Source organism: Macaca fascicularis, chromosome 2 (genome assembly GCF_037993035.2).
Source record: "Macaca fascicularis isolate 582-1 chromosome 2, T2T-MFA8v1.1".
NCBI lineage: Eukaryota > Metazoa > Chordata > Mammalia > Primates > Cercopithecidae > Macaca > Macaca fascicularis.
In genome coordinates this window covers 115,753,785-115,769,619 of record NC_088376.1, presented here as the reverse complement: position 1 = coordinate 115,769,619, position 15,835 = coordinate 115,753,785, and the positions used below count along the sequence as shown (strand labels likewise).

At 41.8% G+C, this 15,835-nt stretch overlaps 1 protein-coding gene across 50 annotated transcripts in view; it reads left to right on the top strand.

Moving 5' to 3' along the window:
• PBRM1 (polybromo 1) overlaps nt 1-15,835 on the top strand; it is a 150,511-nt gene that overhangs the window by 21,645 nt on the left and 113,031 nt on the right. For all 50 annotated transcript variants that reach the window (XM_045386106.3, XM_065540698.2, XM_065540718.2 and 47 more), the window contains 3 exons: nt 2,721-2,864; nt 6,663-6,779; nt 12,271-12,339. In XM_045386106.3, coding sequence (XP_045242041.1) covers nt 2,721-2,864; nt 6,663-6,779; nt 12,271-12,339 — 330 coding nt within the window. The remainder of the gene's footprint in view (nt 1-2,720; nt 2,865-6,662; nt 6,780-12,270; nt 12,340-15,835) is intronic.

The following is a 15,835-nucleotide window of genomic DNA, read 5'->3' as shown; positions in this document are numbered from 1 at the left end:
AGAAGAGTGCTTAAAGCCAAGAGTTTGAAATCAGCCTAGGCAGTGTACTAAGACCCCATCTCTACCAAAAAAAAAAAAAAATCGTTTTAATTGGCTGAGCATGGTGGCGTGCACCAGTAGTCCCAGCTACTTGAGGGGCTGAGGTGGAAGGATCATTTAAGCCCAAGAGTTCAAGGCCGCAGTGTGCTATGACCATGCGACTGTACTCCAGCCTGGGCAACAGTGAGCTCCTGTCTTTAAAAACATTAATAATAATAATAATAATATTGATTTGTAGAGTCAGTACCATTCATTATTGCGACTTTCTTTATTCTTCATTCCTTTTTGCTATTGAGAAGTCATCCGTCAGTATGATTGTAGTTCCTTTTTTTTTTTTTTTTTTTTTGAGACGGAGTCTCGCTCTGTCGCCCAGGCTGGAGTGCAGTGGCCGGGTCTCAGCTCACTGCAAGCTCCGCCTCCCGGGTTCACGCCATTCTCCTGCCTCAGCCTCCGGAGTAGCTGGGACTACAGGCGCCCGCCACCTCGCCCGGCTAGTTTTTTGTATTTTTAGTAGAGACGGGGTTTCACCATGTTAGCCAGGATGGTCTCGATCTGCTGACCTTGTGATCCGCCGACCTTGTGATCCGCCCGTCTCGGCCTCCCAAAGTGCTGGGATTACAGGCTTGAGCCACCGCGCCCGGCCTGTAGTTCCTTTAAAGGTTATCTGTCTTTTCTTTTCTAGCTGTCTTTAGTATCTTTTTCTCTTTTGTATTTTATAGTTTCATTGTGATATATTTTTTGTATTTTCATTAGAGACAAGTTTCACTGTGTTAGCCAGGATGGTCTCAATCTCCTGACCTCATGATCTGCCTGCCTCGGCCTCCCAAAGTGCTGGGATTACAGGCGTGAGCCACCACGCCCGTCCACCATGCCCAACTTTTAAACATTTTTAACACACCTGTTTTTTATTCTATGGCAGATTATTCTGATAATCTAATATTTGAATTCCAGTATCTAATACATATATTTGTTTAGTTTCACTGTCATTTTTGCTAGCTTTCTCTTGTGATTCTTTGATTCTTTGTGCCTCATGATTTTTTACTATGAGCTCATATTTCTTGGAACTTTAGAGATCACTGGAGCATTAAATTGATGTTGGTTTCATCCAGAAATAATTTGTTGCTTGTCCAGGATGACTGCCCTGTCTTTGTTAAGGCTAACTTATGATGAAGAGTTCTCAGAGATTCATTTCACGCCTCTCCTCTCCTCTCAGTGCCATGGTTTGAGATAGGCGTGAGTTTAGATAGGTAGAGGTTGAGATGGGCAGTCCTCCTTGCTCCCTGGCAGTGCAGAAACTGATTTGAGTTCCCACTAACAGTGTAGCCATGGCCTTTGGATTCCCAGCTTCTGGTAGACCTTGACCTTTGTCTTCCCTCCTTGCTGCCCAGAGAAGCCTTGGAAATCAAAGCTTGTTTTATCACAAATGAATGCCCATAAAGTGAACATTTGACTTCAGTGTTCTGGGTTTTCATCTGGGTTCTTGCTTTTACTCCTTTAATTTTATGAACATCCTTACTTCCTATTGGCATCCCATGTATGCATTTTTAAAGTTTTATTTTTTAAAGTTTGCATCCAATGTTGTTTTAACTAGAAGGTTTCAGTCAAGACTTTATTATACCCGCTATACTTCATGAACAGACATTTTGAAACAAGGTATTAAGGAATTTCAAACTAGAAATATTAATAACAGCAGTCATTAGCGTCTATCCTTTAAATCAAATCTTATCCTTTAAGTTGTCTTTCTTAGCGTATCAGTAATAATTAGTTTTTTTGGGTTTTTTTTTTTTTTTGAGACGGAGTCTTGCTCTGTCGCCCAGGCTGGAGTGCAGTGGCCGGATCTCGGCTCACTGCAAGCTCCGCCTCCCGGGTTCACGCCATTCTCCTGCCTCAGCCTCCCATGTAGCTGGGACTACAGGCGCCCGCCACCGCACCCGGCTAATTTTTTGTGTTTTTAGTAGAGACGGGGTTTCACCATGTTAGCCAGGATGGTCTCGATCTCTTGACCTCGTGATCCTCCCGTCTCGGCCTCCCAAAGTGCTGGGATTACAGGTGTGAGCCACTGCGCCCGGCCAGTTTTTTGGGTTTTTTGGTTTGTTTGTTTGTTTTTTTTTTGAGACAGAGTCTTGCTCTGTCGCCAGGCTGAAATGCAGTGGCACGATCTCGGCTCACTGCAACCTCTGCCTCTCTGGTTCAAGCGATTCTCCTGCCTCAGCCTCCCAAGTAGCTGGGACTATAGGCACGCACCTCCATGCCCAGCTAATTTTTGTGTGTTTAGTAGAGACGGGGTTTCGCCATATTGGCCAGGATGGTCTCGATCTCTTGACCTCATGATCCACCTGCCTTGGCCTACCAAAGTGCTGGGATTACAGGCGTGAGCCACCGTACCCGGGCATAATTAGTTTTAATTTAGCAAATCATTTGTCTTCTGCCTCAAGTCTTTCTGTAATGAGATAAGACATAAATAATTTGATTTCAGAATGTCTTTAAAACATACATGTAATTTTTTGGAAGTGGGATTAAGACCCATGTATGTTTTAATCATGAGGATGTTAAAATTTGTAATAGAATTTTCAAAATTGTGTCAAAATACTGGTCTTTGCTGAAGCAGGCACTTTAAAAGTAGCAACTAATCTCCAATACATTACTAAAGTGATTTTTTTTTTCTTTTTGCTAACGTACAGCCAGATTCTCCTGAATATAAAGCTGCTTGCAAACTCTGGGATTTGTACCTTCGAACAAGAAATGAGTTTGTTCAGAAAGGAGAAGCAGATGATGAAGATGATGATGAAGATGGGCAAGACAATCAGGGCACAGTGACTGAAGGAGTAAGTGTGCAGCTGGAAATTGTGATGGATGGGCTCTTGGAAGGCAGAGAGGGCCCTGCTTGTGATTCCCTCTGGGATGTTGTGGGCAACTAGAATTCCTGTGCAATTGTATTGGTAACTGGGAGAATAAAAGGACATTCAGCCAGAGAGCCCCACTCCATTTTTAAGGGATCCTAGGATATTCTGGACAATGTGTGCCATGTGTGGTGATTTTCATGAATTGTACTTATATTAATGCATATTTCCTGCTCAGTTTTAAAGAGAATCTTGATATTATCAAGGATTAGTCCAGTGTTGTTACATTGAGACATCATGTAAGGGAAGGCAGTGTTGTGATTAGAAGTTGGAATGTAATCACCTTAGTGAGGAATATTTCTGTAGGTTAGAGTGGTTACTGTTCCTAGAACATACTAGGTGTGTTTCTACCGCTGGAATTTTGCAGTTGTTCTTCTGCATAGAAGATGTTTCCTTTGGCTTTTCCCGTGACTGTCTCTTTTTTATTATTCTAACACCATCTAAAGTGGTATCTACTGAGACAGGACTTTCCTGACCACCCTATCTAAATTGTTTGCTTTGCCTTCCTCCTTTTCAGCTCCTACCCCACCTTGTCATCACAGGGTTGTCTTCAGTTTTTATAATGTCACTATATGTGAAATAGCATACTAGTTTACTTGTTTTTCTCTCTTCCCCCAAGCAGAATGTTTGCTCCTGAGCAGGTATCTTCTTGTTCATTTATTCCTTATATCTACACTATACCTGGCATGTAGGTGCTGATAAATATTTACTAAATAAATACACATGCTTCATGGCCAGGCACAGTGGCTCGCACCTGTAATCCCAGCACTTTGGGAGGCCAAGGGGGGAGGATCACTTGAGGTTAGGAGTTCAAGAACAGCCTGGCCAACATGGTAAAACCCCATCTTTACCAAAAATACAAAAATTAGCTAGGCATGGTGGCAAATGCCTATAATCCCAGCTACTCAGGAGGCTGAGGCACGATAATTGCTTGAACCTGGGAGGTGGAGGGTGCAGTGAGCCGAGATGGCGCCACTGTACTCCAGACTGGGCGACAGAGTGAGACTCTATCTCAAAAAAAAAAATGAAAAAAGAAAATAAAAAGACATGTTTGAAAAGAGAAAAAAAGAATAGTAGAGGGAATCAGAACTCTTCTACAGCTAAATTGTAAGAAGCACAATGCGGAATATTCCCCTTTCTTCTGTAACTTATCTACATAGACCTTTTGCTGGAACACAGAGAAGCAGTGATGGGTGAATTTCTCAAAAGTGTAATTACTTATTAGAGTCTCAAAATACAGTTCCTAGTCAGGTGCTGTGGCTCACCCCTGTAATCCCAGCACTTTTGGAGGCTGAGGCAGACAGATCACCTGAGGTCAGGAGTTTGAGACCAGCCTGGTTTCAAACATGGTGAAACCCCATTTCTACTAAGAATACAAAAATTAGCTGGGCATGGTGGTGGGCACCTTTAGTCCCAGCTACTTGGGAGGCTGAGGCAAGAGAATCACTTGAACCTGGGAGGCAGAGGTTGCAGTGAGCTGAGATCATGTCGCCATACTCCAACCTGGGTGGTAGAATGAGACTCTGTCTCAAAAAAAAAAAATATGTGTATATATATATGTGTATATATATACACACATACACATACATATAGTTCCTGTATATTATATATATTTATATATGATATATAAATATATATAGTTCCTCAGCACCTTGTCAATTTAAGTAATTAAGTGATTGGAACTAGATAGAAGGCTAAAATTAGGAATTTCCTGGAATTTTACTCTCTCATATAAATGCAGGAGAAGCAACCCATGCTTTCTTCAATAGAACACTGCTTGCAGAGGCCCCACCCTTAGTGTAGAGCTTCAGGGCTCTAGTCAAAAAATTAAAATGCCTACATTTAGGACTTGCCCATATTTCTTTCTGTAGTGCATAATTGATGAGAAATTGGGAGGATCTTGTATGTTCCCATTTATACCTCCCAAGCCTCTTTCAAATTTTGTTTTTTTGAGACGGTGTCTTGCTCTTTGGCCCAGGCTGGAGTGCAATGGCACAATCACAGCTCACTGCAACCTCCATCTCTTGGGTTCAAACGATTCTTCTGCCTCAGCTTCCCAAGTAGCTGTGAATGCAGATGCCTGCCACCATACCAGCTAGTTTTTGTATTTTTAGTATAGATGAGGTTTCACCATGTTGGCCAGACTGGTCTCTAACTGCTGACCTCTGGTGATCCTCCCACTTCAGCTTCCCAAAGTGCTTGGGATTATAGGCGTGAGCCACCATGCCAGACCCCAAGCCTTTTTATAGCTCTATGATTCTCATGGAGGGAGAAGACATTTTCAGGTTTCTAATGTTTAAATCAAGGATGATTTTCTTGGGACTGGCGTGGTGGCTCACTCCTGCAATCCCAACACTTTGGGAAGCTGAGACTGGAGGATCACTTGAGCCCAAGTGTTTGAGACCAGCCTGGGAAACATAGTGAGATGCCCATGTCTACAAAAAGTAAAAAAACAACTAGCCAAGCATGTGGGTACACATCTGTGGTCACAGCTACTTGAAAAGCTGATGTGGGAGGATTGCCTGAGCCCTGGAGTTTGAGGCTGCAATGAGCCATGGTCACGCCACTTCACTCCAACCTGGGCAACAGAGTGGTGAGGAAAAAAGTGCTGAACCTTAAAATTGAGACTATACTAAATAAAAAGAGCTTCTGTTGTATTGAGATAGAATACCTTTACTTTTATGATTTAAACAAGGAAAAACCATTACTCTTTATTTTATATGTACAAAGAATGATTCGGACTAGAAGCATCATTTAATCCTTGACTGAGACATTCCATTGCTTATTCTAGAAACTTGCTTCAGACTTGGACCCTCCCTGGTCAAGTATTCTTTGGGGCATATACTTCCTATGTTGAAACAGTGACTAAGCTAGGTATAAACCAGTCAGTCTAAAGAGCAGAAATGGTGTACATTGATTTACTTAATCGCTATTTAGTTTTAAGTTAATTTGAATTCAGTTGTTAGACCTGGTAGAGCACCCCATGGTGAAAAGTATGTAGTACCAACTTTATGTAAGTAGTCATTGTCCTGTAAGAATATGAAGACTTCAATAGATGTGAACAGCAGATATAGAAATGACCAACTATTATGGGACATGTTTTCTCCTGCTCAGTTGCTCATTTCACATTTGTAGCACTTAAACTTTGCCATTACAATGTTTACTGTAGAAAAAGGTTCAATAAAAGGACCTACTACAAGGGATTTCATTGCAAAAATAGCATAAGGAGCCTCATTAGGTTCATATAGGTTATTCTAGGGATACAGTGCCTGTGTCCAGCATCAGAACATCATGGGGTATTCTTGAAATTTGGAGTTAAAATAAGTACTGGTTAGGAGTTGCTTTTTTGGCCAAGTACAGTGGCACATGCCTGTAATGCCAGCACTTTGAGAGGCCGAGGTGGACAGACACGAGGTCAGGAGTTTGAGACCAGCCTGGCCAACATGGTGAAACCCCATCTCTACTAAAAATATAAAACTTAGCTGGGCCTGGTGGCGCACGCCTAAAATCCCAGCTACTTGGGAGGCTGAGGCAGGAGAATTGCTTAAACCCAGGAGGTGGAGGTTGCAGTGAGCTGAGATTGTGCCACCGTACTCCAGCCTCTCCATCTCAAAAAAAAAAAGAAGTTGCTCGTATGAATTAGCTTTACAATTTTAGAAGCTATGTAATATTCAGCATTTTATTATTTTTCTTACAAAGTACTCTTTTTCTCCACATTACCAGTCTTCTCCAACTTACTTGAAGGAGATCCTGGAACAGCTTCTTGAAGCCATAGTTGTAGCTACAAATCCATCAGGACGTCTCATTAGCGAACTTTTTCAGAAACTGCCTTCTAAAGTGGTAAGTGATGCAATTAAAAACAGGTAAATGTCAGTGTTTTGTTTTTAGTACTTCAAGAATTTTATTAATTACTGATAAATAAAGTAAGTTTAAAAGGAAGGTGTTGGGCTGGGCGTGGTGGCTCACGCCTGTAATCTCAGCACTTTGGGAGGCCGAGGCAGGTGGATCACCTGAGGTTGGGAGTTCGAGACCAGCCTGACCAACATGGAGAAATCCCATCTCTACTAAAAATACAAAAAATTAGCCAGGCCTGGTGGCACATGCCTGTAATCCCAGCTACTCAGGAAGCTGAGGTAAGAGAATCACTTGAACCCTGGAGGCAGAGGTTGTAGTGGGTGAGCCAAGATTGTGCCATTGCACTCCAGCCTGGGCAACAAGGGTGAAACCTCATCTCAAATTTAAAAAAAAAAAAAAAAATGGAGGATGTTGGACCAGGCGCAGTGGCTCACGCCTGTAGTCCCAGCACTTTGGGAGGCCAACTAAGACAGGGAGATCACCTGAGGTCAGGAGTTTGAGACAAGCCTGGCCAACATGGTGAAAACCCATCTCTAGTAAAAGTATAAAAATTACCCTGGCGTGGTGGTGCGTGCCTGTAATCCCACGTACTCGGGAGGCTGAGGCAGGAGAATTGCTTGAACCTGGGAGGTGGAAGTTACAGTGAGCTGACATCACGCCATTGCACTCCAGCCTGGGTGACAGAGCAAGATTCCGTCTCAAAAAATAAATAAAAGGAAGATGTTGGAGGCAGCCAAGAGATCCTCCTCACAGCAGCACAAAACATACACGGTCTATCATTTTACATGATCAGAAGGTTGTGATTTTTATTTTTTTTTATTTTTATGTTTTTTGTTTTTTGATTGGTAATTCTTTTTGCTTGTTTCTTACTATGGTAAAGGATATGTATCATAAAATTTATCGTTTTAGCCATTTTTAAGTGTACAGTTCTGTGGCATTAAGTACATTCACATTTTTATGCAACCATCACCATCATCTGGAACTTTTTAGTCTTACAAAACCAAAACTCCATACCCATTAAACACCAAGTCCACTCCCCTCTTCTCCCAGTTTCTGGCAACCACCATTCTGCTTTCTGTCTATGAATTTGACTATTCTAGGTATATCATAGAAGAAGAATCATACAATATTTGTCCTGTGACTGGCTTGTTTCAATTAGCATATGTTCAGGATTCATCTATATTATAGCCTGAATCAGAATTTCATTCCTTTTTAAAACTGAATGGCATTTTGTTATTTATATATAATATCTTTTGTTTATAAGTTTTTTGGGGTGTTTGGTTTTGTTTAGAGATAGAGTCTTGCTGTGTTGCCTAGGCTGACCTCAAACTCCTGGGCTCAAGCGATCCTCCCACCTCAGCCTCCCATGTAGCTGGGTATACGGGCTTGTGCCACCATGCCTTACTACATTTTGTTTACTCATTCATCTGTCAGTGGACATTGGGTTGTTTCCAAGATTGGTAATTCTTCATTGATAAAATAAGCACCTTAACTTAGCCTTATTTATTATTTATTTTTTTTGAGACGGAGTCTCGCTCTGTCATCCAGACTGGAGTGCAGTGGCATATCTTGGCTCACTGCAACCTCCGCCTCCCGAGTTCAAGCAATTGTCCTGCCTCAGCGTCTCGAGTAGCTGGGATTACAGGCATGCACCACCACACCCGGCTAATTTTTGTATTTTTTAGTAGAGACGGGGTTTCACCATGTTGGCCAGGCTGATCCTGAACTCCTGACCTCAAGTGATGCACCTGCCTCAGCCTCCCAGAGTGCTGGGATTACAGACATGAGCTACTACACCCAGCCTAAACGTTGCATTTGTAAGAGTGGAAACTTTCTCATTGTGTAGGAGACAGGGTAAGAGGAAGATAAATGAGTTCTTCCTTCTTTTAGTTCTCTTTGATCTCCTGGTGATGCTGAAAAAAGAAAAAATGAATTAGGTACTCTTCTACCTGAAAAAGGAAGAGGTTTTCTAAACAAGTGAGACCTTTAAAAAGTATCAGACTTCCTTATGCCTTTACATCCAAAAGATAAGTAACATACAGATTTGACTCACATTAGCCTATGAAACCGCAAACATTTTCACGGCCTTAGCATTCTTATATTTCTAGGTAAGGGTATACTTCCAGAAGTACTCTACGGTAGTACTTAGCCCTATTGTGATCATTTACTTTTCTGTCTACCTCCTTTTCTCCCTGAATTTCTTGAGGACAGTGACTGTGCTGTATTTACCTTTGTGTTCCTGTCTATAACTGGAACCCAATCCGAAGGATTGGATGACTTCAAATTACTTTGTACCCCATGCTGGGTGGTCATAGGTATGCAAGATGCTTGTTGACTGATGAGTGGCATGCAACTTTCCTCATCAGTCATTATTAAGTCTAGTTATTTAAAGGTGTGTCTTGATTAGCTGTAGGATAGTTACAACATTAGAAATAAAGCATCTGACCACTGCTGTCCTAGGTGTGAATCTTACTAGAAAGATATAATTATTAATATTGGTCATATGACTTAAAATTTTAAGAAAAGGAGTAAACAGTGTGATGATTCTTTGAAGAATTAAACATGGAATTACCATATGATCCAGCAGTTCCACTTTGGATACATACTCCAAAGAAAGTGAAAGCAGGGTATTGAAGAGATATTTGTATACCCATATTCATAGCAGCATTATTCACAATAACTAAAAATGGAAGCAACTCAGGTGTCCATCAGTGAATGAATGGATAAACAATATGTGACATATACATATAGTGGCATATTATTCGGCATTAAAAAGGAAGGAAATTCTGGAACATCCTACATGGATGAACCCTAAAGACATTTTGTTAAGCAAAATGAGCCAGTCACAAAAGGACAAATACTGTATGATTTCTTATATGAGGTACCTAGAATACTCAAAATCTTAGAGACATAAAGTTAGAATGGTGGTTGCCAGGGGCTGGAGAGAATGGGGAGTTTAATGTGTACAGTTTCCATTTTGCGAGATTAAAAAGTTCTGGAGGTGGATGTCGGTGATAGTTGCACAGCAGTGTGAGTGTACCTAATGCCACAGAACTGTACACTTAAAATTGGCTCAAATGGTAACTTTTATGTTACTACGTGAATTTTATTTTATTTTTATTTATAAAAAAATTATAAAAGAAGTGCAGGATAGGTGCAGTGACCCACACCTGTAATCCCAGCACTTTGAGAGGCCAATGTAGCTGAGACTGTGTCTCTACAAAAAAATTTTTTTTAATTAGTTGGACATGGTGGTGTGCACCTGTGGTCACAGCTGTTTGTGGGTTCTGAGTTGGGAGGATCACTTGAGCCTAGGAGTTCAAGGCTGCAGTGAGCTGTAATCATGCCACTTCATTCCAACCTAGGCAACAGAAAGAGACCCTGTCTCTTTTTCTCTCTCTCGCTCTCTGTCACTCTCATTCACCCACACACACATACACGCAAAATAGAAGAGAAGTACTGTCTTCGCTCAAGATTTATTCTTACCCTGCAGGAGATAATCAGTGATGGTCAAATCAACAACAGTGATTTGGGGCAATGAAACATCAATGATTAGTTCCCCCCATTCCCCCTTCAAGGTCACCTTGAAGGAGCTGGTTGGGAAAAGCAGATTTCTATTGGTCCCTCAGGGTGTGGCAGTTTGAAAGACAACAAGAATTGAGACCTAAAGAGGCAGGGCAGTTTTCACCTTTCGTCAGTAAGTCCATCCCAAGCAGGCTGGCTGTGTGGGAGAGGTAGATTGGGAATTTGTGGGATTGGATGACTTCGAGTTACTTTGTACTCCGTGCTGGGTGGCCTTGCCATAATTTGTCCTCTGAACTTTGTCTCAGAAGTAGAACTGGTGAAGAGAAGGGGCAGCAATGGAGATTGATCCAAGTAAAGGAAGGAGTAGGGTTAAGAAAGTACTGGTAAGCTTAGGGGACAGATGAGATAAAGTAACACAGAGATCATCTATCTATTCAGCCCAGTAATTGAGTGAAGGCTGTGACTTTCTGATTTGTTGTTGTTTGGGCTTCGGTAGGGTTTGAACAGGTAGGAAGAGCTGGGAGAACACAATCTGACTTCCCCTGAACCTCTCCCATCTGATAAGACCAACTTTTGATATTTGGGCAACTGCAGTTATTTCCTCCAAGTAAGAAAATCTGTAGGAAAGGCTGAGGACAGTAAGTGAATCTAGGTTGTGAAAGCTTCAAGGACATTCCTCAACATGTTCAACTTCTTGGGATGAGCTAGTATTTGATAAATCAGAAGTTGCTAATAATTTAGCTTCATTTCTTTTTTTTGTTTGTTTTTTCAAGACCGTCTTGCTCCGTCACCCAGGCTGGAATGTAGTGGCTCGATCTCAGCTGACTGCAACCTCTGCCTCCCAGGTTCAAGCAATTCTCCTGCCTCAGCCTCCCGAGTAGCTGGGATTACAGGCGCCCACCACCACACCCAACTAATTTTTGTATTTTTAGTAGAGACGGGGTTTCATCATATTGGCCAGGCTGGTCTTGAACTCCTGACCTTGTGATCCACCCGTCTCAGCCTCCCAAAGCGCTGGGATTACAGGCGTGAGCCACTGTGCCTGACCAGAATTTTGCTTCCTTTTTTTTTTTTTTTTTTTTTTTTTTTTTTTGAGACAGTTGCTCACATTGCTCAGGCTGCAGTGCAGTGGCACAATCTCAGCTCACTGCAACCTCCACCTCCCAGGTTCAAGTGATTGTCCTGCCTCAGCCTCCCAAGTATCTGGGATTACATACATGCACCAACACACCAGGCTAATTTTGTGTTTTTGGTAGAGACGGGGTTTCTCCATGTTGGCCAGGCTAGTCTCAAACTCCTGACCCCAGGTGAACCACCCACCTCGGCCTCCCAAAAATGCTGGAATTACAGGTGTGAGCCAGCACGCGTGCCTAGATTTTTTTTTTTTTTGAGATGAATTCTTGCCCTTGTCCCCTAGGCTGGAGTACAATGGCACACTCTGAGCTCACTGCAACCTCCATCTCCCAGGTTCAAGTGATTTTCTTGCCTCAGCCTCCTGAGTAGCTGGGATTACAGGTGCTTGTCACCATGCCCGGCTAATTTTTGTATTTTTAGTAGAGATGGGGTTTCACCATGTTGGCCAGGCTGGTCTCAATCTCTGACCTCAGGTGATCTGCCCGCCTCAGCCTCCCAAAGTGCTGGAATTACAGGCGTGAACCACCACACCCAGCCCCAGCCTAGAATTTTTTAAAACATTAAATTGTATGCTAGTTGCATAATAATAACACTCAAATGCCAAGTTCTAACTCCTATGCCATGCTGTTGGATAGATCATGAAGCTTCTTAAAATTAAATTATTTATGGTTCTGATGTAATAAACGTGCTGTACAGCGGTGTCTTTAGCCTCGAATCTCACAAAGCTACTTAACTGGTTGTTTGAACAACAGATTGTCAGTGTACTTCCTTCTCTTCTCATTAGCTTATTGAGCATGCCTGGCTTTTTGTCTTCCAGCAATATCCAGATTATTATGCAATAATTAAGGAGCCTATAGATCTCAAGACCATTGCCCAGAGGATACAGGTATGAAGATGACCATACATAAATGTTTGTGGTTTAGAGCGGATTGGCCTATGATCTTTCCTAGGAGCTTTTAGAAAACAGAGAAGCTAGTTGTCTCTGTAAGGGGTTATTAGCAAATCATGTAAATAAATTAAAATAGTGTTACTGATTGTAGCTTTGGATTGCATCTTAGGACAAAAGTTAAAACGTGTTGGTTACTGATATTTCTGATTATAAAAGATACATTTATGATAAAAGCTTTCATTTTTAATGTTTTAATTTTTTATTTTTGTGGGTGCATAGCAGGTGTATATATTTATGGGGTACATGAAATTTTGCTACTGCCATACAGTGCATAATAATCACATCAGGGTAGATGGGGTAACCTGTTGTTTATTTTTATCTGCTTCCAAATAGCTTTAGGATACATTAGAATAAAAGCTACCCATAATGGATGTTAGAGTGTAAGGTCAGTGGAATTAGATATGACTTTTTTCTCTTTGGCCCTCTCTACCCTCCCCCTTCACTGTATCCCTAGCAGTAAATAGTGGCAACTAAGCACTCAGCATAGACTTGCTATGTACCTAGCACTGTTTTAAGTGCTTTATGTGTATTAGCTAATTAATTCTTTTTTTTTTTTTTTTTTTTTTTTTTTTGAGACGGAGTCTCGCTCTGTCGCCCAGGCTGGAGTGCAGTGGCCTGATCTCAGCTCACTGCAAGCTCCGCCTCCCGGGTTTACGCCATTCTCCTGCCTCAGCCTCCCGAATAGCTGGGACTACAGGCGCCCGCCACCTCGCCCGGCTAGTTTTTTTTGTATTTTTTTTAGTAGAGACGGGGTTTCACCGTGTTAGCCAGGATGGTCTCGATCTCCTGACCTCGTGATCCGCCCGCCTCGGCCTCCCAGAGTGCTGGGATTACAGGCTTGAGCCACCGCGCCCGGCCAGCTAATTAATTCTTAAAACCCCACAGGGTAGTACTGTTATTATTCCTATTTTACAAGTTAGAAAACTGAAGCACAGAAATGTTAAGTAATTTGCCCAAATCACTGCCTAGTAAGGAGAACTAGGATTTGAATCCAGACAGTCTAGCTGTAGTCTGTGTTCTCAACCTTTACACTTACTGTTTCTTCACAGAGTAGGTGGTTAATAAATATTAATTGTGTGACTGAGTGACTAGGATTTAAAATTTGATTATTAGAAGTAAGGGAAAGTATAGGGAAAAAGAGCTAAATTGTACCAGAAATTGAGTATTTAGAGTAGAACTGATATGGGTCTTTTTCTAGCTCTGCTACTTAACCAGCTATGTCACTTTGGTCAGGTGATTTGCCTGCTTCCTCTGCTGTATGTTGCGTGTAGTGTCACTGCTTTGCAGAGTCATAGAGGTTAATGATAATATAGATAAAACATCTCACATAGAACCTACAGCATGAGGTCCTTATAAATGTGAGTCACTGATCTTCCCAGGATAAGGAGAGTTTGCTGCTCCCAGGAGGTAAGGCAAAAAGGAAAACAGTGTGTTACATAGTGTCATTGGGAAATGAGACTGATAGACACTGTGGTTTGCCAGGAAGGAGAAACTTCTTTGACTTTAAATTCTAAGAGAGTAGTAAAGAGTAACAGTATATAATTACTGGTACCACAGATAAATTTTCACAGAATGATAAAATACAGATTGCCTGATGTATCATCTGTTTTTTTAAGAGTTTTTTTTTCTTTTGAGACAGAGTCTTGCCCTGTCACCCAGGTTGGAGCACAGTGGCACGATCTCAGTTCAGTGCAACCTCCACCTGCTGGACTCAAGTCATTCTCCTGCCTCAACCTCCCAAGTATCTGGGATTATAGGCGCCTGCCATCAAACCTGGCTGATTTTTGTATTTTTAATAGAGATAGGATTTCACCATGTTGGCCAGGCTGATCTCGAACTCCTGACCCTAAGTGATCCACCCACCTTGGCCTCCCAAAGTGCTGAGATTATAGGTGTGAGCCACCATGCCAGGCCTCATTGGGTTTTTAGATCAGCCCAATAACTGCTCCTGAGAATGACTCAAGTCTCTTAAATCCGTGGAATTTCTAACATCTGTGTAGGAGGATTATGTTTTCATAATCCTGGAAATCGAATCAGATCTTTAATCATCTCTATCTCAGCCCCAGTCTTCTCTTTTTGACTTCTTGCCTTATCTTGTCCTTTCTTCTTTCCAGAAGTCTCAGAGTCACCTTTTGCCATCACCCGATTCAAGGTCCTTGTCCTCTTATGTCCAAATTACTGGAATAATCTATTTTGCCTCTCTGATGAAAGGCTTTCTAGTCCTTTCTATATCTTGCCTCCTGACCTTGGCTTTCTTCCTGCCAGTCCCCTGCTCAGAGACTTAATTCACTTGTTTTCCAATGCCTGCTAAAGCATGTCACAGCTCCTTGTAGCAGTTGAACAAAACCGACTCTGACTAACTTAAGTGGAAAAAGAATTTTTGAAAAGCATATTGGATAGCTCAGAATTGTTGAGAAGAAAGGTTGAGGAACTAGCCTTTGGATACTAGGCAAAACTTAGGAACATCATGGCACAGCCGAGATCATGCACAGCCTCTTTGTGGTGCCATTGCTGTTACCACTGTCATTTGCTACTGTGGTCCCTGGATACTTGCTGCTCTATTGCTAGACTGTCCTCTACAGGAGTCAGGAATGAATTCCTGCCATTCCTGCAGGAGTCAGGAATGAATTCCTGGCCATTCCATTAGTCCCTCTAGACCTAAGCATGAATTAGCTGACCTGTGGTTATTTCCCCTTGCCCTGGCTGCCAGGCTGCTGGCAAAGTGACCATCTGCCCACTTTCATCCTCATTGTGGGAGGTAGAGCCCTCCCTACACCTATGCTGATTCCCTCCGTATAAGAAGGATGTATAGTTGTTGGTAGTCCCACATGGCAAATAGTTATACTCCTTTGCCTGGCTCTCTGGATTCTGCCTCTTTTGTTTTTACCCTACCTGTGCTTATGGTTCTACCCTTCTGCACCTTCCATTTCACTCAGTTTGGTTTCCTTACTCTGTCTAGACCATGTCTTTTTCATTTCTGTGTACTTATCATTAGGCAGGTGTGCCTGTTACCTAAAAGTGTGTCCCTCTTTCATTTCCTTTGTAAATTTAGGCAACTGTATGAGTATTCCTGGGTTGTTTTGGATTGAGTGAGCCTTCAGACCTGACAACTCTAGCACACAGTAGGTACTCAGAAAATGTTAGCCTCTGTGCTGGACTGATTTCATATTTTACCCCAAGTGGTTCATGTAACTAGAGGGAGTTTTGCTTCACACTATTAAATCCACTTTAAAGAATTAGTATTCATGAAACACTCAGAACTGTGTTTGGCACATAGTAAGCACTATGTGTTTGCAAAATAAAACTTTTACCTTATTTGACTTTTTAAAAATTGTAATTTATTTTTATGAGAATAATGCAGCTCTGGTTTTGCTACCTATCTCAAAAACTTACTTATAAATGCATACAGTAATAATTTATAAAAAAGAAAATG